Source organism: Macaca mulatta, chromosome 3, assembly GCF_049350105.2.
Source record: "Macaca mulatta isolate MMU2019108-1 chromosome 3, T2T-MMU8v2.0, whole genome shotgun sequence".
Lineage (NCBI taxonomy): Eukaryota > Metazoa > Chordata > Mammalia > Primates > Cercopithecidae > Macaca > Macaca mulatta.
The window spans coordinates 14,641,900-14,666,828 of record NC_133408.1 but is presented as its reverse complement, the minus strand read 5'-3'; the positions used below and the strand labels follow the sequence as shown (position 1 = coordinate 14,666,828).

At 39.8% G+C, this 24,929-nt stretch overlaps 1 protein-coding gene across 27 annotated transcripts in view; it reads right to left on the bottom strand.

Annotated features, from left to right (window-relative positions):
* Positions 1–24,929, bottom strand: part of SYNJ1 (synaptojanin 1) — a 104,069-nt gene that overhangs the window by 68,130 nt on the left and 11,010 nt on the right. For 26 of the 27 annotated variants that reach the window (XM_028845358.2, XM_028845360.2, XM_077995823.1 and 23 more), the window contains exons 3-4: positions 7,034–7,120; positions 4,866–5,133 (exon numbers count right to left, since the gene is read on the bottom strand). In XM_028845358.2, the coding sequence (XP_028701191.2) occupies positions 4,866–5,133; positions 7,034–7,120 (355 nt within the window). Of the gene's footprint in view, positions 1–4,865; positions 5,134–7,033; positions 7,121–12,714; positions 13,019–24,929 lie in introns of all 27 variants that reach the window. The other variant, XM_077995825.1, reaches the window with a different exon arrangement.

The window sequence follows — 24,929 nt, the reverse complement described above, 5'->3', positions numbered from 1 at the left end:
AAATAACAAAGTATGACTTTAAAAATAATCTCCTGGAAAATTAATTTAATATTATTAAATTTAAAGGCACAAACAACAAATCAATTCATTTACATTTACTATGCTAGGGATCAGAAGACAGGGCCATAAAATGAGATCCTTCAACATGTGATCTACGGTCCACAGAAAAGGAGTATTTTTGTGTTTTTAATATCTATGGCCCATTTCTGTTACGTCTTTATATATAATGTATTTATAACCTAACTTGTTCCAAAAAGGATTACATATGCATGTCCCCACCTCAATTTATGAAGCTCTACTTTAAATTTTTTTTATTTTTGAGACAGAGTCTCGCTCTGTTGCCCGGGCTGGAGTGCAGTGGCGCGATCTCGTCTCACTGCAACATCCGCCTCCCAGGTTCAAGTGATTCTTCTGCTTCAGCCTCCCACGTAGCTGGGATTACAGGCGTGCACTACCATACCCGGCTAATTTTTTTTTTTCTTTTTCTTTTTTTTTTTGAGGCGGAGTCTCACTCTGTCACCCAGGCTGGAGTGCAGTGGCGCAATCTTGGCTCACTGCAAGCTCCGCTTCCCGGTTTTATGCCATTTTCCTGCCTCAGTCTTCTGAGTAGCTGGGACTACAGGCACCCACCACCACGCCCGGCTAATTTTTTTATTTTTGGTAGAGACGGGGTTTCACCGTGTTAGTGTTAGCCAGGATGGTCTTGAACTCCTGAACTTGTGATCCATCTGCCTCAGCCTCCCAAAGTGCTGGGATTACAGGCGTGAGCCACAGTGCCCGTCCACGAAACTCTACTTTTAAGGCTTGACTTTTATAAGGCTCTATTTTAATTAATTTACATTTAAATAGCAAGATGTGGCTAGTGGCTACCACATTAGAAAGTGCAGGCATAGGGTTTACCATTGCTCCAAATACTTTTAGCATTCTAGGTAACAGATGTGGCCTGGTTTCCAAACTTTTTTCAGAGAAAAAAAATTTATTCAAACAAACATGCAGAAGCCCAATGATTATGATACAGATAAAAACTGCTATTGCTAAAGTGGGGATTGGGACTAAGCCTTGCTGGGTTGGCCATCTCACCCTGATTACCTCTCAGGGGTCTCTCCTGGAACCTTAGACCTCCACAGAACATATAAAGAAACTTCTAACAACATACCACTAAGGAAAATATATTAAGTGGAAAAACTCTATCAATTTGAAAGTGAGTTTTCTGTATTGTTGAAGCTTGGTTCTCTAGGTTTTAAGTGGAATTCTTCTACTTAAGTGCTCCGTACTCTCTCTCTCTCCCTGTCTTAAATAAGGTATAAAAGATGTAATAGCATTCGCTTGAAGACTCACAGCAATAGCCCTCAACTCCCTACCAGCCCCTCAGATTACAGGCTGCAACAGAGATAAAAAGGGTGGTCACCTGAAGTTCTGGAAAACCAGCTATGACCCCAACCCCTCTTACCCATCCAGGAAAGCACAAGAGAATATAAATGAGTGATGAGGTTACTACAGGGATAAAGTTAATCTGATAACTGTTACTTATTTTAAAAATACATTGACTTAAACTTCCGTACTTTACTACTACCCACACTGATCTGCGGCAAAGTTCAAATTGGTTGTGACCCAGTATGCCCAAACACCACAGCTGAGATCCACGCCACAGCAAAGTTACAAGAAACTTACTTGTCCCCATTTAAATAGACCTTAAATCCTATGCATTTTGTGCAGGCAGAGTTTCTCTCTCTGCTGTCAGTTTTCATTTTTCTTTGCTGTCAGTGTGTCACTGTTTTAGCATTTAAATTTATACATGACTTTTGACTGGCAGCAGCTTAGAATTTCCAATGGAGTAAAGTTATCTGGGTTTTGTGATAGGTATCTGCCACTCTTTGGCTACAAAAATTACATTGTTGTATCCTGGAAAATATTGCTATTAAGTGCAAGGGTATGCACAATGAATTCCAAAAGTTTCTGTTTTTCTATATAAACTGAAGCTGAAGAATGCCAATCCTTAGCACTCCAGCCTGGGCGACAGAGCGAGACTCCGTCTCAAAAAAAAAAAAAAAAAAAAAAAAAAAAAAAAAAATTGTAAAATGAGCAAAATTCACCTTTGGTGCTTTAGCCGTCCCTTTGTTCAACCTGTCTCCTATTGGACAAACTTCAGGCTTTCTTTTATCTGACTTTGCCCTCATCTCTACTCTTAAGTGAATTAAAAAAAAAAAAAAAAAAAAAAGGGCCGGGCACGGTGGCTCACGCCTGTAATCCCAGCACTTTGGGAGGCCGAGGCGGGCGGATCACAAGGTCAGGAGATCGAGACCACGGTGAAACCCCGTCTCTACTAAAAATACAAAAAATTAGCCGGGCGCGGTTGTGGGCGCCTGTAGTCCCAGCTACTCGGGAGGCTGAGGCAGGAGAATGGCATGAACTCGGGAGGCAGAGCTTGCAGTGAGCCGAGATCGCGCCACTGCACTCCAGCCTGGGCGACAGAGCGAGACTCCGTCTCAAAAAAAATAAATAAATAAAAAAAATAATAATAAAAAAAAAATAAAAAAATGAGGCCAGGCACAGTGGCACACGCCTATAATCCCAGCACTTCAGGAGGCTAAGGTAGGGGGATCACTTCAGGTCAGGAGTTGGAGACCAGCTTGGCCAACGTGGTGAAACCCCATCCCTATTAAAAACACAAAAATATTAGCCAGCATGGTGGTTCACGCCTGTGGTCCCAGCTACCTGGGAGACTGAGGCAGGAGAACTGTCTGAACCCAGGAGGTGAATGTTGCAGTGAGCCAAGATCGCGCCACTGCACTCCAGCCTGGGCAACAGAGTGACACTCTCAAAAAAATCAACCGACCAACCAACCAACCAATCATTCCTATTGATTAAACCTAGGCAATATATCTGCATCTGCTTGGACTTCTAATTGTTGTATGAAAGCTTTTATCTCTCAATCTAAGAAACTTTGGGTAAAATGAGGAGGGGAAAAAAATGTAAGGACAGCTGAAACACATTTACCTTTCCAAAGGACTTCAACATCCTCTGCTAGAAAAAGTGTAGTGTTGACATGGTTTTAACTCTTGGAAGCCTATTTCTGAATGCTACACAAAAGTACATCCCATCATTGCTAGCTTCTTTGGGCAGGCAGGAACTCATGTCCATTCATCTGCCATGTTAGTCCCTGCAACCTCTCTCTCCTTTCCCCTCCCTCATGGTTTCCTCCTTTGCTAAACCCAAGTATCTAACACATAATGCTATAAACTCTGTTTTTATAGCATTATGTCCACTCTTCTCCCTGATGCCACCACTCTGGGTCAAAATACTTCCATGTGAACTACAATGTGACCAAGCTGTTGCTCTAAAGTTAGTTTCTTATCCTAAGGTTGTTGTTGACTTTGAGTCTTCTGACAGCTAGGGCAAATGGGTGACACCCGAATGTGCTACTCAAGGACTATGTAAGTGACAGTGAAAGTGTGAGAGAGAAAAAGTACACAAGAGGAAACACCTTGAATCTGAACTGTTAAGGGAGGCCAAGAGCAGAGAGTCCTCAACTTTGGCCTTAAACCATATGTCAATATAATAAAACATAATTTGCACAAGATATCAATGGAAAGTCAACATCAATGCTGGCTGTAAACAACAGAACCACTATACTAGAAATCTGGTCTGCTGCAATAGAACAATGCTAATTATAGTCCCATGTGTTCTGCTCATCATTTGTGCCTACTTAGAATACAGCACAGTTATGCATAATTATGAAATACATTGCACTTACCTACATAAGTCCTACCTTATTATAGTACTAGACTTTGTCCCAGTATACTACTACTTCACAGTCTGTTGCTCTTGAATCAAGACCACCTACTTATAACCTTAAAATTTAGAATAATAAGGGAATGCTGGCTTAGAAAGGGAATGCTGCCAGAGACAAGATCTCAAAACCAAGAATAGGAAATGTGAGTAACACAGTTTTGTTACAATTAAATTCATTTCTAAATTTACACAACTATTTTAAATGTATTTTTGAAATGAAAGTTCAGTCTAGATCAGGTGGAGCACAGGGGTTTTATGTCACATGCCAACTTCAATAAACCGACAGTGGCTGCCTGCCATGCTCAGCTGAGGACTCCAGAGAAAGAAAGAGGGATACACTCAATTAGCAATGTCTATCCCTTGTTATCTCTAGACATAACAACTGCTGAACATTTTTTTTTTCTTTGTAAAGCAAGCACAAGTTTTATTGGGGGAAATACAAGTACACTCCAAGAGAGGAGTGGGCTGACCCTGCTTGAAACACCCCCAAGACATTCTACATTGTGATCTTCTATTATCCCAGTTCTTTCTTTACCCAGTTCTCACCAAGGTTTCGGGGATCCTCCCTTACTGTGCTTAATGCACATGCACAGGAATGAGTGATCAATATGAATCCTATCTAATGGTGGCACTGCTTATTACCAACCCAGGAAGGTATAGCCATCAATTTTGTACTCATTGTGCCTGCTCGGCTCTCGGGAATTCCCCTTTGCCTTTTTCCTTCCATATCAGGATCTAGTTAACAACATTCTGACAGTTTAACCATGGAGTGAGTACTGGGCATCCTAAGAGGTGTTCCGGGGCGTTCTTTCCAACATGGATACCTCCCCCTCATGCCTGCTCATATCTGACTGTGTACTCTTACATTTCCCCCTCAAGGCATGGGGACCCAGAAATCTTTTGGGAGATGGGGCAGAGGTCATTCTCTGTAGCTACTTGCTGCTGAAAAGGGGCATCGAGGGTCTTCAGGGTCCTTCCTCCTTGCTTGCTGTCATGGTGAGGAGGTTTTGATGACTGAACAACTGCTGAACATGTTATGTCCCAAATCACCAAAGGGGAAAAAATGAACTCACCAGAAAAATCTATTATCTGTTGTCTGTTCTTGCATGCTACGATGTGCATTAAGACTCAAATCTAAACTGATGCCAGATGCAGACCATGCAAAATAAAAGTTTCCTGAATTCAAAACTTTCCGCACTTCTGAAATGCGATCCTCATCTGAAGAATCAATTCGCAGTGATATAAACTCAGTGGAAGTAACTCGGAAAACTTCAGATTCTTGAATTTTTCCAACAGACATACATCCAGTGACTAGGACCAGATAATGTAACATAGTATCACCTGCAAAACCCAAAGATTTTACTGGATGAAAAATCCCAACATTTTCAAGCTATTCCATTTCTTCTTGCACCTCTATTTTTAAAATCTGACATTGTGATTATTTTAAACTTATCATGGATGTGCTGAAATTCACTAGACATTTTGGTTGAAAAAAATCCTTGTTTAAATATATTAAGTATAATAAAGCATTTAAACATTAACAGGATAATCTCACACAAAACTGTTCCTGAACTTACTCTGAGGCTATAAAAACTTTATCAAATAATTGGCCGGGCATAGTGGCTCATGCCTGTAATCCCAGCACTTTGGGAGGCCGAGGCGGGCGGATCACCTGAGTTTGGGAGTTCAAGACCACCCTGACCAACATGGAGAAACTCCATCTCTATTAAAAATACAAAAATTAGCTGGGCATGGTGGCGCATGCCTGTAATTCCAGCTACTCAGGAGGCTGAGGCAGGAGAATCACTTGAACCTGGAAGGCAGAGGTTGCGGTGAGCCAAGATCGCACCATTGCACTCCAGCCTGGGCAACAAGAGTAAAAAGTACGTCTCAAAAAAAATGAAACAAACAAGAAAAAAACTTTATCAAATAAAAAAGTATGTGTTACCTTCTCTACTTTTGTTTAATGACTGTCAGAAAATTCAGATAAGATAATGAATTCACACTCATTTTTACAAGTTCTTTGTAAATAGTAAAGTTGAAAAAATGGTATACTATTTTGAGCTGATGATATTGATGACATATGGGCAAAAGTCTCTGGTAACAATTTATAAAGCAATTTGGTTTACAAAAACTTTCATAGAGATTGTTTTCATGTAATTATGACAAAAAGTCTATGAAATTAATATAAAGTTGAAATTGAACAATGGTATACTGTGAGCATGGGCTCTGACACAGGTAGAAGTGGCCCTGAATCGTGGCTCCATTACGTATTACCTGGACCAATTTCAGTACGTAGCATAACCAACCTGAGATACCATCTCTTATAAAAAGAGATTAAAGCAAATACCTCAGTACACTGTGAGACTTACCCAGGACTAATCAGCAAAGCACCTAAGCACAGTGCTTTATATGTGATCAATCCATAACAAACAACAAATCTCCATTTTATAGAACAGTGCTACTCAAAGTATGGTCCATGAACTGTTACCAGCTCACAGTGAGAAAGGATGCTTACACTAGAATGGAAATCTAGTGTATATTACTAAGTGTATATTACTAAGTGTATATTACTAAGTGTATTACTAGTGTATATTACTAAGTTCATCCTTTAGTTTAGCTGACCTTTTTTTCTAGTAAGACTTTATCAATGAAAGAAGCCACATGTTGATTTACATCATAGTGCAAGCTCCTTATCTTATCATGGATCAATAACAAAATAATTTATGGACCAGTACCAATCTTGAAGCACCACTTTGAGCCGCACAGTTATAGATAAACTAGTAACTGCAAAGGTTACTCTGCAGTTCATGGTGACATTAAGTGGCAAAAAAAAAAAGGCTCAAGCAGAGACTTTCTGAATTCAAAACAGATGTCTTTTCCACTATAAACCAAGAAAAATCAGTGTAGTTCTAATGAAGACACTTTTTCCTAAATGCACTGAAGCAACAAAAAGGAAAATGTTCTGATTTTCTCTTTTGACAACTGACACTTATCTCTTCAAGTGGTCACACCAGAGACTGTCTCCAAACTTAGACTTACATGACTTTGAACATGTAGCATGCCTTTTTGGGCAACAAACATTATCACAACACTAGCTACATTAATGTTTAAAAGATGTTAGCACATGTGTAGCTTAAATAAGGAGTCTACAATAATTCATAGCTAGTCCCTCTCAAATCCTTAGAATTACAAAATAGAAATGAAAAAATCAATGAATTCTACTGAATGATAAACTTACCAAGATTTAACCGCAAAACACCTAAGAGTCCATACGCATCCAGTACTTTGGAGTATGTACCCTTGATTGCCTCTTTTTCTGCAGATGCTACAAAAAAAAGTTTTAGTTTAAGAAAAATGACCTGAAACATTGGATTCTATTTAGCTAAGTATAAATCCAGAGTTTCAATCAAAAGTTTCTAAATCTGATATTCTTAAATGTACTGCATAAAGTATTTTCTCAAACTAGTAACATAAGTATTCTTCCCAAAGAGTTAATAAATTATTCCAAGACCATCTATTAATCAATCCATCCTCTCCACTGATCTGAACTCTGTCTTCTTATCCTTTTATTCTTGACAGAATAGTGCTTGACACTTAGAAAACTGACAAAACATTTAAATGATAAAAGCTAAAGGCAACACTTAACTACATAAATGTAGTGCAAGAATGGGGAAATCTGATTCTGAAAGGACAAAAGTCTGGTCTTTGCCTTATTTCTTCTGCTATAAAGTTAATGTTATCTTGCTAATGAATATAAACCACAGAATAATTTTCCTAAGACAGGCTATTATGATTATTCTATTGAGAAGAAAAAACAACAACAAAAATCAAATCCTGAAACTTTAAAGGAAAAATCTTCCTAGCACTTAGCAAATATATATTAAAAAATTGACAAAGAACCAAAGAAATATTAACAACCAGTATTTCAAAGGACAAATACAAATAATACATCCCACAGTCTACAGTTGATCCTTGAGAAAGATACCTTCCTTTCCTTCCAGGTTTCTTTCCTTCTTTGCTGCTTTCCCTTCTCCATTATCTACCCCACACTCAACTCACTTCCTGGCTGACTGGTTCACACATTATTTACTTCTTATCTACTACACTTATCCCCTTTCCTTTATCTACAAAATATGATGTTTGGCAATACTGACGTGTTCCACGTTAGAAAATCATGTAAGGAGATCCTTACGACTGGTTCATTTCCAGTGCATCTTTATTGCCAACAAAAGGGCTCTTCTTAGCCTACTGCTTTGCCTAATACTCCTTTGTACTTCTCATTAGAGATCTTTTGCTTTGCCTGGAAACTCTTCTCCAGAGACCTACAGAACATTTCAGTTTCCCTGCCTGCTTCACCTCTTTTCAGACCATGTAGGCTTAAGCCTTCTTCCTAGTGATCTGGCTTCTGCCTTCTGATGAGTTTTGCTCTGCTAGTTGCGGCACAGGCTAAGACTAAATGACTCAATCGCTCAATTAGCTGACATTTTCACAATTCTCTAATATGTTCATTATTAAGTGTGGGCCATTATCAAACCACCCAGTATGAAATTAGGGAGTGGAGATTTCACCAACCCATTAAAGTGATGGGGGTTTATATTTCATTCTGCATTCCTTGAGTTCCTATTAGTATTATTATATCTTATGTTTGCACAACAGTTAATCCTAACATTCCATGACAAACAACCCAAATATAAAACATTACAATATAAACTTTAATTACATTTTATAAAGCACAATAGAATTGCCTTCTCCTAAATACTGCCTCTTTAAGAGTACCACATGTACTGTAAACATTATAGAGACTTGTTATACCTCTCAGGACAGAAGGCATGACTTCCAGGATAAATATTATTCTAGAATTTTACAAGTCATATGCCATATACATTTAAAATACAATCACTAATATAGTTATATAGAAAGTACTAGATATATCCATTTCAACAGCAATCATCATTTGGGTTCAAATGCCAGGAGGCAGAAGAGTTAAGAAGAAAATATAGTTTTGGTTTTTTTTTTGAGACAGAGGCTGGAGTGCAGTAGCACAATCACAGTTCACTGCAGCCTTGACCTCCAGGGCTCAAGTAATCCTCCCACCTCAGCCTCCCAAGGAGCTGGGATTACAGGCATGTGCCACCATATCCAGCTATTTTTTTTTTTTTTTAAATTTTGTAGAGATACAGTTTCTCTATGTTGCCCAGGCTGGTTGGGAACTCCCCGGCTCAAGCAATCCTCCTGTCTGAGCCTCTCAAAAGTGCTAGGATTACAGGCATGAACCACCACGCCTAGCAAAAAATATATTCTTAACATTAAGTCACCACCTTCCTTTAGAAAACAGAAAAGTCATTCTATAACTTAAATTACCATGTAACAAAATGTTCTGTCTTCTAATAATGCATAATAATTATCTTCTCATTAATTACACTCCAAACACATGAACATATGTCTCTCAGGACCAATGAAGGCCCATCTGTTAGACTATCATCTAATTCGAACATGCAAACAAATACCTTGCAGTTTAGTTATTTACATGTTTGTATTCTATTCGGAGACTCAGGAAACAGGATACACACACACCCCCACACATACCTTAAAGTGCATACTCTTAGAGCCAAATGTACTTTTAATTCCAGACACTTCCAATTTCATAAGGAGAAAACAGTATCTTCTTCCTAAATATATTTGTATCTGAAGGACAGTAGATGTTTCCCTGTTTTATGATATATGCTTCAAAGGTTTTGAGTAGAGTGGAGGAAGGCCCAGTACTGGCCACTAGGAAAAGAAGGATGGCCTGCGCATGAAGCTGAAGCTAGAGGCGGGGGAAAAGGGCGTCCACTCGTGGGAGGGGCAGCCTGGCATGAGTTCCTGAAGTCTGACTAGGGTGAGGAAAGGACTGTCCACCCAGGTGTGTTAGGGGCACCCTGGCATGGTAAGTAAAAGCTTGAGAGGGATGGGGAAAGCAGGGTTTTGAAGTACCAGGGGGGTAAGGAGGGTACCTATGCGGTGGAGGAGGCTACATTGGCAATAGGAGAGTGGTTATCTACGGGGAATGATCAAGAATAATGACAGCCAGGTTTCTCACTGTCAGAGAAGGTACTCACAAATGCAAAGAGAGAAACTAGAATGGACAGTGTTCATTAGAATTGGAGTTACCAGGCCAGGCGCAGTGGCTCACGTCTGTAATCCCGGCACTTTGGGAGGCCAAGGCAGGCGGATCACCAGGTCAAGAGATTGAGACCATCCTGGCCAACATGGTGAAACCCCGTCTCTACTAAAAAAAACAAAAAATTAGCCGAGTGTGGTGGTGAGCACCTGTAGTCCCAGCTACTCGGGAGGCTGAGGCAGGAGAATCACTTGAACCCAAGAGGCGGAGGTTGCAGTGAACCGAGATTGTGCCACTGCACTCCAGCCTGGTGACAGAGTGAGACTCCATCTCCAAAAAAAACAAAAAAGAATTGGAGTTACCAGTGTTTTCTAGATAGACTGAAGACAGACAAAAAGATATAGAAACATAAATATAAGTATATATGTCATATACATATATAGTTACATATACTCCTTAGTACTAGCCATTGAGCAGACCCGGGATCTATAATACTCTGACAGCAATGCACACACCTAGCATACTTTGGCTTCTATATACCATTCTCCACTAAAAGGAACTACTAGGATTCCTTAGAGAAATGGTTGATTCCAGAGCAAAGGCAGGGACAAAATGAGCCTGAAACACAGTATTGCGCCAAAAGGTAAGCAAGTGTTTAAAGGATAATGGAGATATGTCACAAACATGTAGAAGGCAGCTTGAAGGGGTTTCTACTGGTGAAATCCAGGAATATTTAAGCATCAAAACAAATAATAAGAGTAATGGATTATAAGCCTATGAATTCAAAGTCTCATGAGGAATGGGCAAAACAATTATAAAAAGTCTTCCCGACATGCCTAGCAAACCATCACCTTTATCAAGTAATCAAAGTGAACACCAACAGGGAGGGGCCTGGTACAGTGGCTCACGACTGTAATCCCAGCACTTCGGGAAGCTGAGGCAGAAGGACCACTTGAGCCCAGGAGTTCGAGACTAGCCTGGACAACATGGCAAGACCCTGTCTCTACAAAAAAAATATTAAAATTATCCAGGTGTGGTTGCATGCACCTGGGGTCCCAGCTACTCGGGAGACTGCGGCGGGAGGGTTGATTGAGCCTGGGAAGTCAAGGTTGCAGTGAGCTGAGATCATGCCACTGCACTCCAGCCTGGCCGACAGAGTGAATCCCTGTCTCAAAAACAACAACAATAAACCAAAGTGAACACGAACAGTAAAAGGACAAGTCAAAACTGTGAGCCACCTGTCAAGACACAGTGAAAAGAGCACCATTGCTGCAGTACTCCTGCCAGAGGTGAATAACCTGAATCTATGCATGAGAAGCCATCAGACCCAAAGTGAAGGACAGTCTACAAAGCAACTGGCTTTCACTTTCAACATTTTTAAGGCCACAAACATCAAAGATTGAGAAATTTTTCCATTTAAGGAGACTACAGAGACTGACAACAAAATAAAACGTATACATCTGAACTGGATCCTTTTGCTATAAAAGACATTGTTCGGGCAATCGGTAAAAATTGAAGAGAGGATAAGGATTAGACAGCAGTAATGCATCACGGTTAATTTTATGATAGTGAGAGGTGACAATGTGCTAGCAGCCCTCACTCTCAGCGCCTCCTCAGCCTCTGGCCTCCGGCCTCAGCGTCCACTCTGGCGGCGCTTGAGGAGCCAGCCCTTCAGTCTGCCACCGCACTGTGGGAGCCCCTCTCTGGGCTGGCTGAGGCCAAAGCCTCCTCCCTCTGCTTGCAGGGAGGTGTGGAGGGAGAGGCGCGGTGGGAACAGGGGCTGCGCTGGCCGGCCATTGTGAGTTTTGAAGGGCGCTGGCCAGGGCACGGGCTGAGCGGGGCCCCGCACACGGAGCAGCCGGGTGGCACCTCCGGCCCAGAGCAGTGAGGGGCTTACACCTGGGCCAGCAGCTGCGGAGGTTGAGCCGGGTCCCCCACTGCTGGCCCCCCGAAGCTGCACTCAAATTCTCACAGGGTTTAGCTGCCTCCCGGTGCGGGGGAGGCAGGGCTCAGGGCCATGTCTGAGCTCCTCCCCCTGCGGTGGGCTCCCGTGCAGCCTGAGCTCCCCCCACGGGCGCGGCCACCTGCTCCTTGGCGCCGGGTCCCATGGAAAGCCCAAGGGCTGAGGCATGCAGGCACCGCTGGCGACTGGCGGGCAGCTCTGCCTGCAGCCCTGGTGCAAGATCCACTGGGTGAAGCCAGCTGGGATCCTGAACTAGATGGGGACTTAGAGAACTTTTATAAATCTAGCCGGAGGATCCTAGGTGCACCAATCAGGACACTATATCTAGCTAACCTAGTGAAGACTTGGGGAACTACCACTCTGTGACTCTGTGTCCAGTTCAAGGATTGCAAACACACCAATCAGCACTCTGTGTCTAGCTCAAAGTTTGTACATACACCAATTGGTACTCTGTATCTAGCTAACTCTCTAGCTAACTAGCACTCTGTGACTCTGTGTCTAGCTCAAGGATTGTAAACGCACCAATCAGCACTCTGTCAAAATGGACCAATCAGCTCTCTGTAAAATAGACCAATCAGTAGGATGTAGGTGGGGCCAGATAAGAGACTAAAAGCAGGCTGCCTAAGCCAGCTGTGGCAACCTGCTGGGGTCCCCTTCCATACTGTGGAAGCTTTGTTCTTTTGCTCTTTGCAATAAATCTTTCTGCTGCTCACTCTTTGGGCACAGGCTGCCTTTATGAGCTGTAACACTCACCATGAAGGTCTGCAGCTTCACTCCTGAAGCCAGCGAGACCACGAACCCACTGGGAAGAACGAACAACTCCAGATACGCTGCCTTTAAGAGCTGTAACACTCACCACGAAGGTCTGCAGCTTCAGTCCTGACAGCGAGACCACGAACCCACCAGAAGGAAGAAACTCCAGACACATCTGAACGTCTGAAGGAATAAACTCCGGACACACCATCTTTAAGAACTGTAACACTCAACGCCAGGGTCCACGGCTTCATTCTTGAAGTCAGTGAGATCAAGAACCCACCAATTCCAGACACAATAGTTTACATGAGAATGTCTTTCTAGGAAATACATAGCAAAGTATTTGGGGGTGATGGGGCATCATGTCAGCAACCTATTCTTAACAAGTCCAGAGAATCCACTCAGTTCTGGGGCAAGAAAAAAAAAAAAAAGAAGTCCAGAGGAAAAAGGTTATTTATACCATATTTCAACCTTTCTGTATGTTTTAAATTGCTTCAAAATTAAAATTTTTTCAATGTAACCAGCAAAAATAATTTTTAAAAATACATATACTTATTCCTAGATAAAGAAGCTTTTATCTCTGACGTTAATAAGGTAAACTCTTCAAAATACCTTGTTATTCCCTCCCTGTACATTTTTTTAATGGGGAAAAAAGATTTCCTCATTTTATGAGACGCCATAAAATTCACAAAAATACATGGTGGAAGGGGGATGAACCTGAATAAATTACTGCCCCACTTCTCTGGTAATTTAATTCTAGAAAATAATTTTAGCATCTTCTACTCTAAAGAGATTATTTAAAATAAGAAAAGCTATACAACATTACGTAAAATAATATGTATAATCTTTAGATAAAATACAGCACTTGGAAATATTTTACAATAATCACCAACATTCTTTTCCCCTTAATAACCTCCTTTGCATCCCATGCTTCAGCCAAAATGAATAATTTTGTTGCCCACACGTTCCACCTTCTCCTCCCTCTCTCCCTTTGTTCATACTGTTGTTTCATCAGGACCAACCTTAATCATCCTTGTATTTCCAAATATTACCTATCCTTCAGTTCCAAACTAAAACACCACTTCCCTTCCCAAAGATTTTCCCTGATCACTCTAGTTGGAGGTGAATCTTTCTCCCAATTTATACTATAGTTACATCTAAACTAGTAACAACAGAAACTAGGTCTTATTTCTTTTTCTTTCTTTTTTTTTTTTTTTTTTTGAGACAGGATCTCAGTCTGTCACCCAGGCTGGAGTACAGTGGCGCAATCACGACTCACTGTAACCTCAAGCTCCTGGGCTCAAGTGATCCTCCTGCCTCAGCCTCCTTCCTGAGTAGCTAGGACTACAGGCACTAATACTACAGGACTATACTGAGTAGTAATAGGACTACAGGCACGTGCCACCATACCTGGTTAATTTTTATTTTTTGTAGACACAAGGTCTTGCTATGTTGCCCAGGCAGGTCTGAAACTTCTGGCTTCAAGTGATCTTCCTGCCTTGGCCTCCCAAAGTACTGGGATTCCAGGCATGAGCCACTGCACCTAGCCTCATTTCCTTACATCTCAACACCATACCTACCTAACACAGAGACTTTGAATGAACACTGCAGCTGCTGATTAAATATTCATCTAATAGACAAAAACAAATGGAGAGGTTGTGCATTAAAGAAAATGTTTTGCTAACTTAAAAATAATACATAAAATGGATCACCTGAGGTCGGGAGTTTGAGACCAGCCTGGCCAACACGGTGAAACCCTGTCTCTACTAAAAATACAAAAATTAGGTGGGTGTGGTGATGCACATCTGTAATCCCAGCTACTCAGGAGGCTGAGGCAGGAGAATTGCTTGAACCCAGGAGGCAGAGGTTGCAGTGAGCCAAGATGCGCCACTGCACTCCATCCAGCCTGGGTGACACAGTGAGACTCCATCTCAAAAAAGAGATAAAACATTTCACTTTATCATTGAAAGTATCTGAATGCCCTCATTACTGAGATTCACATTCAACAACTCCTCAGTTATGTCTGGAAACTTTCAAATGTGTATGTCTGCGGCAGGGAGTAGTAAGGTGGGGGTGGGAAATACAGGCATTGTTAAATGATTGCTAACCAGGGTTTAAAATACTGAAGTTTATGAAGTGGCAGGGTGTGTGTGGGAGCTCAGAGGAAACAAACTGAAAGAATGAGCGGAACTGAAAGTTCAGGAGATACAGTGTTAGGGAAGTTCAGGTCACTTTCCTGCTAGTGCAGTCTTGCAAGGTATTCACTGCACTTTCAATGAACGGAATAAACTCCCTTTTGTGAAGAGGTATTTTTTTCCCCTCCCATTCATGGTGGTTATTAAACAAATGAGATGCTAGGCAAAAACAAACCTTTCTTTGTAAGTTACTGATATCTAACCATAAGTAGGTAGGAATGTCCCAGAAGAGAATTGCTTTCGGAGTGGTTCTGAGCCCATCAAGATCGACAGCAGTTCAGCTAAGGTAAGGCGGCCTGCACCTCATTAGTTCACATGCTGAACACATAAGCTAAAGCAAATTCCAACTTCTAAAGTTTCTGCTATAACACCTTAGGAATAAATAGTACCTAACTCCCTCTATAGCTCATTTTAAAGGAAAAGACTCTTTATTTTTCCCATGTCATACTCAACACCATTTTTTGTTCATACCTTTTCTTAGGTACTTTTTTTTTTTTTCATTTGATACCAACTGTTTATTAGAAAAGAAAAACTTTTTTGTGGGCCCAAAAAGAATTGTTTTGCTGGGCGTGGTGGCTCACGCCTGTAATCCTAACACTTTAAGAGGCCAAGCAAGTGGATTGCTTGAACCCAGGAGTTCAACACCAGCCTGGGCAAGATAGCAAGACCCCACTCTAAAAAATAAAAAATAAAAATAAATTTAAATTTTAAAAAGAGTAGTTTCTCCATAAAAAATAAAGGTGGAATGAAATGTAACAGGTTAGGTATAACCAAAACTTGCCACATAAAGACAATAAGAAAATTTTAACAACAAGATTCATTTTTCAATGACCTATTAATTACAGAACAATTAAAAAGCTACATAAAAACCAATCTTACTTAAGTATTAGAAATATATTTCAATTCACCCATGGATCCAACTCACTTTTAGACAGTAAAATTTTTACTGACTTAAGAAAAAACACTGCCGGTTGGGCACAGTGGCTCACGCCTATAATCCCAGCACTTTGGGAGACCCAAGGCGAGTGGCTTACTGAAGTCAGGAGTTTATAGAGACCAGCATGGTGGAACCGTGTCTCTACTAAAAATACAAAAATTAGCAGGGTGTGGTGGTGCACACCTGCAGTCCCACCTAGTCAGGAGGCTATGGCAGGAGAATTGCTTGAGCCAGGAGGCAGAGGTTGTAGTGAGCCAAGATCACGCCACTGCATTCCACCCTGGGCGACAGAGCGAGACTCCGTCTCAAAAAAAACAAAAAAAGAAAAAGAAAGAAAAAAACCCTGTTTTTTTTTGTTTTTTGTTTTTTTGTTTTTTTTGAGACAGAGTCTCGCTCTTGTCACCTAGGCTAGACTGCAGTGACGAGATCTTGGCTCACTGTAACCTTCGCCTCCTGGGTTCAAGCAATTCCCCTGCCTCAGCCTCTCGAGTAGCTGGGATTACAGGTGTCCACCAACACGCCCAAATAATTTTTGTATTTTTAGTAGAGATGGGGTTTCACCATGTTGGCCAGGTCAGTCTTGAACTCCTGACCTCCTGTGATCCTTCCACCTTGGGCTCCCAAAGTGCTGGGATTATAGACGTGAGCCATGGTGTCCAGCCAAAAACACTGCCTATTAAACTCATGTACTTACATTATGCTTAAAGAGTATTGACAGAATTCTCGCTGCCATGTTTTCATGTAAAATAAATAGAAATCAGGTGGGGCGTGGTGGTTCATGCCTGTAATCCCAGCACTTTGGGAGGCCGAGATGGTCAGGAGTTCGAGACTAGCCTGGCTAACATGGTGAAAACCCATCTCTATTTAAAAAATACAAAAATTAGTTAGGCATGGTTGCAGACACCTGTAATCCCAGCTACTCGGAAGGCTAAGGCATGAAAGCTTGAACCGGGGAGGTTGAGGTTGCAGTGAGCCGAGATTGCATCATTGTACTCCAGTCTGGGTGACAGAACAAGATGCCTTCTCAAAATAAATAAATAAAAACATAAAAACATAAAAACATAAATAAATAAATAAAAAAGGAGGGAGAGAGAGTAGGTAGAAATATAGAAAAACAAAAGTGTCCATGAGTTGATGATTATGGAGGCAAGGTGACATATATAACAGTTACACTATTTCTCCAAATAAAATGTTAAAAAAATTATTCTCATTACGTTCTTTAAAATACTGGATACATTCAGAAAGGAGAGAAGATAACTCTGGCCAATTATCTTGAGAGAGCCAGAAGCTACTGGAATTCTAAGGGATCAGAGAAGTACTTTTCTCTAATTACCCTAGACCAGGAGTGCATTAGCCAAAAGTTCAATAGGCATTTGAACTTTTTTTTTTCCCCCAGACAGGATCTCTCACTCTCACCCAAGCCTGAGTGCAGTGGCATGATCATACCTCACTGTAACCTGAAACCCCTGGGCTCAAGCGATTCTCCCACCTTAACCTCCTAAAGTGCTGGGATTATAAGTGTGAGCCATTGTACCTGATGGATTTGGACTTTCATAAACTTCAAAGGGAATAGTAAGTCCTACAATCTTTAGAATGGTCCCATAGTCCACACTTCCCAAGGCTCTCAAACACTCATCAAATAGTAAATGTATATTAAATTAAGAAAGGAGAAGATTTAGTAATTCCAGAATGGAGGCCTTAGGAAGGGTAAATATTGTTACACCCTGCCATCAATGTTTTCCTTACATTCATCCTAAATAATTTAGTTTTAATATTCTACCTGTTGAAACGGAAACTATCCTTGGAAAATAGTAAGTTGGCTTTTGCTCATTATCACAGAAGAAGTTAGGAAACATTTAAAACTATACAAAGCCGTGAGGTAGTAATATCCTACAACTTAATTCAGATAACTCAACTCCTTCCTTATTTTAGTCTGTGCATGTTTTCAAACTTCTTTTACCCGAACAAATTCATGCATGACTGAAGGGAGGCCCAACCTACAACTATTCCTCTTTTAAGCTACTGGAAAGTAACAAAAATAGAAACTGTAGAGGTGGTCTATTTATAGACTACAGAAAACACTCAGAATATAAATGTATCAATTGTTCTCTATCAAAATTTAACATATTAATTGTGCTCTATAATATTATTTGACATCCTCCACCTTTTTTTTTCTGGAGTGACTTTTTTTTTTTTTTTTTTTTGAGATGGAGTCTCGCTCTGTTGCCAGGCTGGAGTGCGGTGGTATGATCTTGGCTCACCGCAACCTCTACCTCCTGGGTTCAAGCCATTCTTTTGCCTCAGCCTCCTGAGTAGCTGGGACTACAGGCACGTGCCACCAGGCCCAGCTAATTTTTGTATTTTTAGTAGAGATGGGGTTCCACCATGTTGGCCAGGATGGGCTCGATCTCTTGACCTTGTAATCTGCCCGCCTCGGCCTCCCAAAGTGCTGGGATTACAGGCGTGAGCCACCATGCCCAGCAGTGATTTACTTCTATAATACTATGTCATGTGACATAACTGGCATTATTCAGCATTGTTGTATTACCACCTCATTTCTCAAATTAGAATTTAAGGCAAATAATAAAGTATTAGGATTAAATTATAAAAATTCAGATGAAGACATAATCATATGCCTATTTCTTGATTTTCATGAGTTGTGGCTCTAAAAGAGAGGCTTGTTAAACATAAAATAGTTGTCACATGATAATCACACCTGCATTGGTAACTCTACATCTGAACGGGAAAGAAACAAAATTAACTTCTTATCCAAGAGCAATAGGTAACTTAAATGCCACTTTCATTTAACTTTAAAAGTATTTGGAGGATGAAATTTAAATGTAAATTTCTCTAACTTCTGATGAATTATAATAATTTAAGCTAAATAATAAAGCCATGCAAATGAAGGGCCTACTATCCAATGTCAACATTCTGCTGTGGCTCAAACCTTCCAGTCTGAGAATACACTGTTCTTCCCCAGCTGATACAGAAGACCAAGCGAAAGAAGGTCAATAACAACGTAAAAATAAGACTGCATGTTAGAATGATCTCTCTAGAACCACAATTTGCCTGTGGTTGCATGCACTGCAGTTTGTGGTGAGCTTATTTGCATGCAGACAGCACTTTAGTATAGAACCGGAGAACCTCCTGTGTGAGGATCCTAGAGATCATGCAATCCAAGCTTCTCATTTTCAGAAGAAAAAGAGTAGGGGTTAGATCATTCATCCAAGATCACATAACTAGCTGGCAGTTAAGCTTCTTTCCATTCATATATAAAGAGAAAAATTATTTTAAAAGGAAAGGTTCCTCTTATAAAAGTAATTAAAATTCCAGCTGAAAGACATTAAACTATCTAAATTAATGTCCTATTTAAACTGCACATTCTAATCTTGGTGACATTTAAGGGAAAAAAAAACCAAAAAACTTTCATTCATTTACGCAAGAAGTATTTACTGAATGCCTACCATGCACCAGGCCCCTGGTAAGGTTCTAGGAATAAAAACAGTCAGTACCGTGACACCTTCTTAGGAATTAGATTAGGAAGACAGGTATTATATAACCATAAAAATGCAAAATTATAAATTATAGTCAGTACTATAATGGAGTTCCAACAGATTACAATGGGAGAACCTAATTTAAAATTGTTTGTTGGAGGAGGAGAATTATTAGAATAAACCTCACTGAGGAAGTGACTTTTATAGTGAGACAGGAAGGCTAGCCAAATAAAGTGGAGATAAAAACGTTTCAGGTGACATATATACTGTGATCCAGCAGTTCCATTCCTAAGAATACATCCAACAGATATGTGTACATATATGTACCAAAAAACATGTACAAGGATGTTCATACTTGTGTCATTTATAATAGCAAAATTAGAAATAAAGCAAATGTCAACAGCTAAATATTTTAATATTCATAAAATGGACTACACTGCAACAAAAATGAGTAAACTACTGCCACTTGCTACAATATGGATGATTTCCCAGGTATCAACATGGATGATTTCACTGAGTGAAAGAAGCTAGATACCAAAGAATACACAGAGAATGATTTCATTTATGTTAAGTTGAAAAACACTTAAAACTATTCTATGATATAAGAGGTCTGAATAGTGATTATCTTTGCAGATCATAATAAAGATAATTGGGAAGGAGCATGAGGGGATTATTCTTTGGAGAGCTCTCTGGTATGCCAGTAATAATGTTCTATTTCTCAACCCAGTTGTGGTAGTAAGGGTATGTTTATCCTATAATAATATATCAAGCTGTATGTTTAAGATTTATATACTTTTCTACATGTATTATAATTTAAAAAGCTTATTATTTTAAAAAAAAATACATTTGAGCAGAAGGGACAGCATATGTAATGACCCTGAAGCCAGAAATAATTTGGCACATTCAGAAGTCAAAGAAGGCCAATGAGGTTGGAATATAGAAACCAAGAGGTAAAGTGGTAACAGGTTGAAGAGGGAAGCAGAAACCCGATTTTATTATAGGTCATCTTAGAGTTCAGATTTTAACTTCAGTGGCCAATCACTGAAGAGTATTAGGCAGGGGAATAATAAGATCTAAATTGTTTTTTAAAAGACTGTGGGGGGTAGGTAGGGTAAGTAGAAGCAGAGGGACCAGTCAAGGAAGCAATTGTAATGATCCGTGAAAGAGACAACAGAGTCTTGATTGAAACAGAGCCAGCTAAATGGAGGGAGTTGCATGGAATCTCAAGGAAATTAAGAGGAGGAATTGACTAGACTTGGTAATAGACAGAATGTGTGAAATGTGAGGGGAAGAGGTAGAACAGAGAGAATGTGTGAAATGTGAGGGGAAGAGGTCTTGAGGATGATTCTTAAGTTGTTTGAAACAACTTGGTAGATGGAGTGCAATCCATTGAGATAAGGGAGACTGAAGAAGATCAGGTTTGAGGGTATGCAGTGGTTGATAAGACCATCAATACAGTACCTATTCCAACTCTTCCTCATTTGGTAGCCACCAGTTTGTGATACTATGGAAATCACAGAAATTTCTACCTTCTTCTGCCAACGATCTACCTGATCCAAACAGCACATGATATCTCAATAGTCATTTTTGGTTCAGGAATACACAAACATTCAATCCAGTGCAAGGGGAAGTGCATTTTCATTTTGTGGGTTCTAACCCATCATCTGAGTTTCAAAAAGCTGGATCTCAATTGTGTCATCCAGCATAATTATTCAACCCAGCTCTGTATCAATCCCACGTCACTTTGCCACAACTAAAAATCTGAAAACTATACTTTCTACTCCATTCTCTAAGAGAATTGATAAAACTAGGAAACAAGATAGGCCAAAGATGTATTCCCAATCCCAACCAAGGACAGACAACTAATGAGCACTAAGGTACAAACAGCTAGAAATTTACTTAATTCTAAGATTCCAGAATTTAAAAATAAAAACAAAGAGGCTGGGCATGGTGGCTCACGCCTGTAACTCCAGCACTTTGGGGAGCTGAGGCAGGTGGATCACTTGAGGTCAGGAGTTCGAGACCAGCCTGGCCAATATGGTGAAACCTTGTCTCTACTAAAGAGATACAAAAATCAGCTGGCCATGGTGGTGCACACTGGTAATCTCAGCTACTCAGGAGGCTGAGGCAGGAGAATCACTTGAACCCAGGAGGTTGAGGTTACAGTGAGCCAAGATCATGCCACTGCACTCCAGCCTGGGCAACAAAGTGAGACACTGTCTCAAAAAAAAAAAAAAAAAAAATTTAAAAAAGAAGATTCATTCTACTTATAGTTCACACATGGTCCACAGGATATTAAATGACTTTGCTTATCTATATTTCAGCAACAGATTCAACAGACTACAGCAATCCTATGGTCCACCAGTGAACAGAATGAAACATAACTCAAAAAATATTTATTGCTAAGAGCTAGTTATATAGACACACTTATATATAAAGTTAAATACGACTATAATGAAATAGAAACACAAAATTTTAATAAGTACATTTAACATATATATATTTAATGTTTTGAGACAATAAAGTTTTTTAAAAATTTTTTTCTTTTCACTGACTCAGTTGGCCCAGGATTATCCAGGAATTTCAAGGGTCTAAAATTTTTTCATTCTGAACTGAGGAAGTAATGAGTATCCAACCAAGAAGAATTTATACATCTCTCCAAGTACCAAATTTATTTTCTCCAAGTGCCAAATTATTCAGTAATTTGGTTCAGTAGCTATGAAATGCAACCCAATGTGAATGCATGTGCTCACATACATAACACCACAGATCAGCAATGGCTTATACTTATAAACTCTATTTAAGTTGGAAAAAGATAAAATACAAATTCTTATTAACAACCATTAAAACACTCAAGCAAATTTTAATTGTCACCAGTAAAAATATGATACACAATTTTTAAAACTATACTTCCTTTTGATACTCTAATTACAAGGCTAACCAATTGCACTAGCCCATTCCATTCTTCATTGCTTCTTTCACTTTGTATGCTTCTTTCAAAATTTCACTGAATCAGACTTTATAATCTCAAAAGTTTTGAAAATGTTATATTGGATGCTAAGAAAGGTAATACTACAATATTAAACTACTAATCATTATAATTAGCTCATATTTTTTCAACCTTCGAATGTCTGAAAAGTCTTTATCTTCATTTGTGGTTGGGTACAAAACTCTAGGTGGATGGTTTGGTTTGGTTTCTTCCTTCCAGTACTTTAAAGATGTTCCCAATGTCCTCTGGCTTGGATTGCCTGTAAAGAAAAGTCTACTATCATTCTTATCTTCACTCTTCTTCTGTACATGTGTGTCTTTTCTTCCTTGGGTTAATTTTAAGATCTTCTCTGTATCACTGGTAAACAGTAATTTGATCATGTATTTGGGTATAGTGTTCTGCTTTGTGTTCATTTAGCTTCTTGGATATGTGGATTCATAGCTTTCATCAAATTTGCTAAATTGCCAGTTATTATTTCTTCAAGTATTTTTCTTCCCTACCACCTTCTTTCTGGGATCCACATATTCATGTACATTGGGTCACTGGAAGTCATCCTGCAGTTCACCAATGCTCTGTGTATTTATTTATTTCAGCCTTTTTTCTCTCCATATTTTATTTTGGACAGTTTCTATTACTATGTCTTCAAGTTTGCCAATCATTTCTTCTGCAATGTCTAATACAGTAATCCCTATCACATCTAGAAGTCTAATTTGGGTCTTTCACTTTTTTTTTTTTTTTTTTTTTTTTGAGAGATGGAGTCTTGCTCTGTTGCCCAGACTGGAATGCAATGGCATGCTCTTGGCTCACTGCAACCGCCACCTCCTGGGTTCAAGTAATTCTCCTGCCTCAGCCTCTCGAGTAGCTGGGATTACAGGCGCCTGCCCCCACGCCCAGCTAATTTTGTATTTTTAGTAGAGATAGGGTTTGACCACCTTGGCCAGGCTGGTCTTGAACTCCTGACCTCAGGTGATCCACCCACCTCGGCCTCCCAAAGTGCTGGGATTAACAGTGTAAGTCACCACACCTGGCCTCTTTCACATTTTTCATATCTCTTCTTAACAGGCTCATATTTTCCTCTACTTGTTGAGTATATGGAGTATATTTCTAATAGCTGTTTTAATGTCCTTATCTATTACAGCATCTGTTTCTACATTTGACTTTGCTCCTTATGAGGTGTATTTTCCTATATTCCTATAAATATTCTTAAACTTCATTCTGGGATACAGTTATTTGGAAATTAAGTTACTTGGAAACAGTGTCATTCCTTTGGGTCTTGCTTTGAAGCTTTGTTAGGGAGGGCTAGAGTGGAATTTAGTCTAGGACTACTTTGCCCCTTTACTGAAGCAGTATACCCTTTTCAGTTCTCAACCCAATTCTCCATGCAAGACTTCTCCACTCTGGTTGTTAAACATGAACTATTCCTAGCCCTGTGTGAGCTCCAGAAATTTTTCTGCCTAATCCTTTTTGGTGATTCTTTCCCTGCCTCAAATGGTTTCCTTACACACTGGCACCGATCAGCACTCAGCTGAAGTCTCAAGCGGAGTCCTCCACAGATCTCTGGAGCTCTTTGTGCAACTGTCTCATCTCTAGCACACAGCCCTGAGATTCTGGCTGCCTTGGTCTCCCCATATTCCCTACTCAGGAATCCTGTCAAGCTTTGTTTGAGTGACTCTTCTGCTGCTGTGGCCTGGAAGCTCTCCAGGCAGTAAGCTGGAGCATTCATAAAGCCCACCTCACTTGGTTCCCTTCTCTCGGGGGTCAGCATCTTATGCTGCCTTTTGTTCAAGGTCTGCAAATCATTCCATGTATTTTGTTCATTTTGTTGTTGTTAATTAAGGTAGGAGGGTAAATCTAGTTCTTGTTACTCCACTGTGGTCAGAAGCTCCTGTTACAGTCCTGAGTTACTTACATTTTATAGGACAAGTTAGAACATCTGATAGACATGAGATGATGCAATAAAAAGTCACAGTTTTTACTATTCAGTGAGAGTGGAAGTTCTGCCTTTCCTTTTTATTTTCTCATAGAAAAGTTAAGTGGTGAAGAAATGAAAGTACTTAACTAACTACCGGTTTGGCCCTAGGTTAATCCTACTACCAACCCAGAATTTAAAAGTTCAGTTGATTTTCTTTTTAAAGAGTTGACATTTAAGTTACTTTCTATTAAATATGTACATTCCTCAGACTACAGGGGCACATAAGAAAAAAAATATGCACCTTCCAAAAGTATTTATAAAAAGAAAATGAATTTTTGCAACCCTAACATAAAGTGATATCCAACAAGTCTAAATTTCATGATTTCTCTGCTGAAAAAGTCAACTATAAAAAGTCACTTCTTCCCTCAACTTGCAAATTTTTCTTAAAAAGAGACAGGACACTGCAACTTATCTAAAGGGCAATCATGCTGACAGCATTTGGCAATTAAAAAAAAACAAACTATACACACTGTTTGGCATTACCACCTACTACATTTATCCAAAATTCTAGAACCTGACATTTAACTTGGCCCAGGAAAGAAACTTTGTTTTTAATGACTTTACTGTAAATTAAACCATACTTTCTCCTCTAATATACTAACATATTAATAGTTTGTAGGGAAAAACACAAGTGTACAGTTCCTTCATTAGAAAATGCTACCAATTACACCCTTAACCTTAACGCCTTCCCTTCTTTTCACGCTTCATTCCCCACCCCTGAAAATAATAGC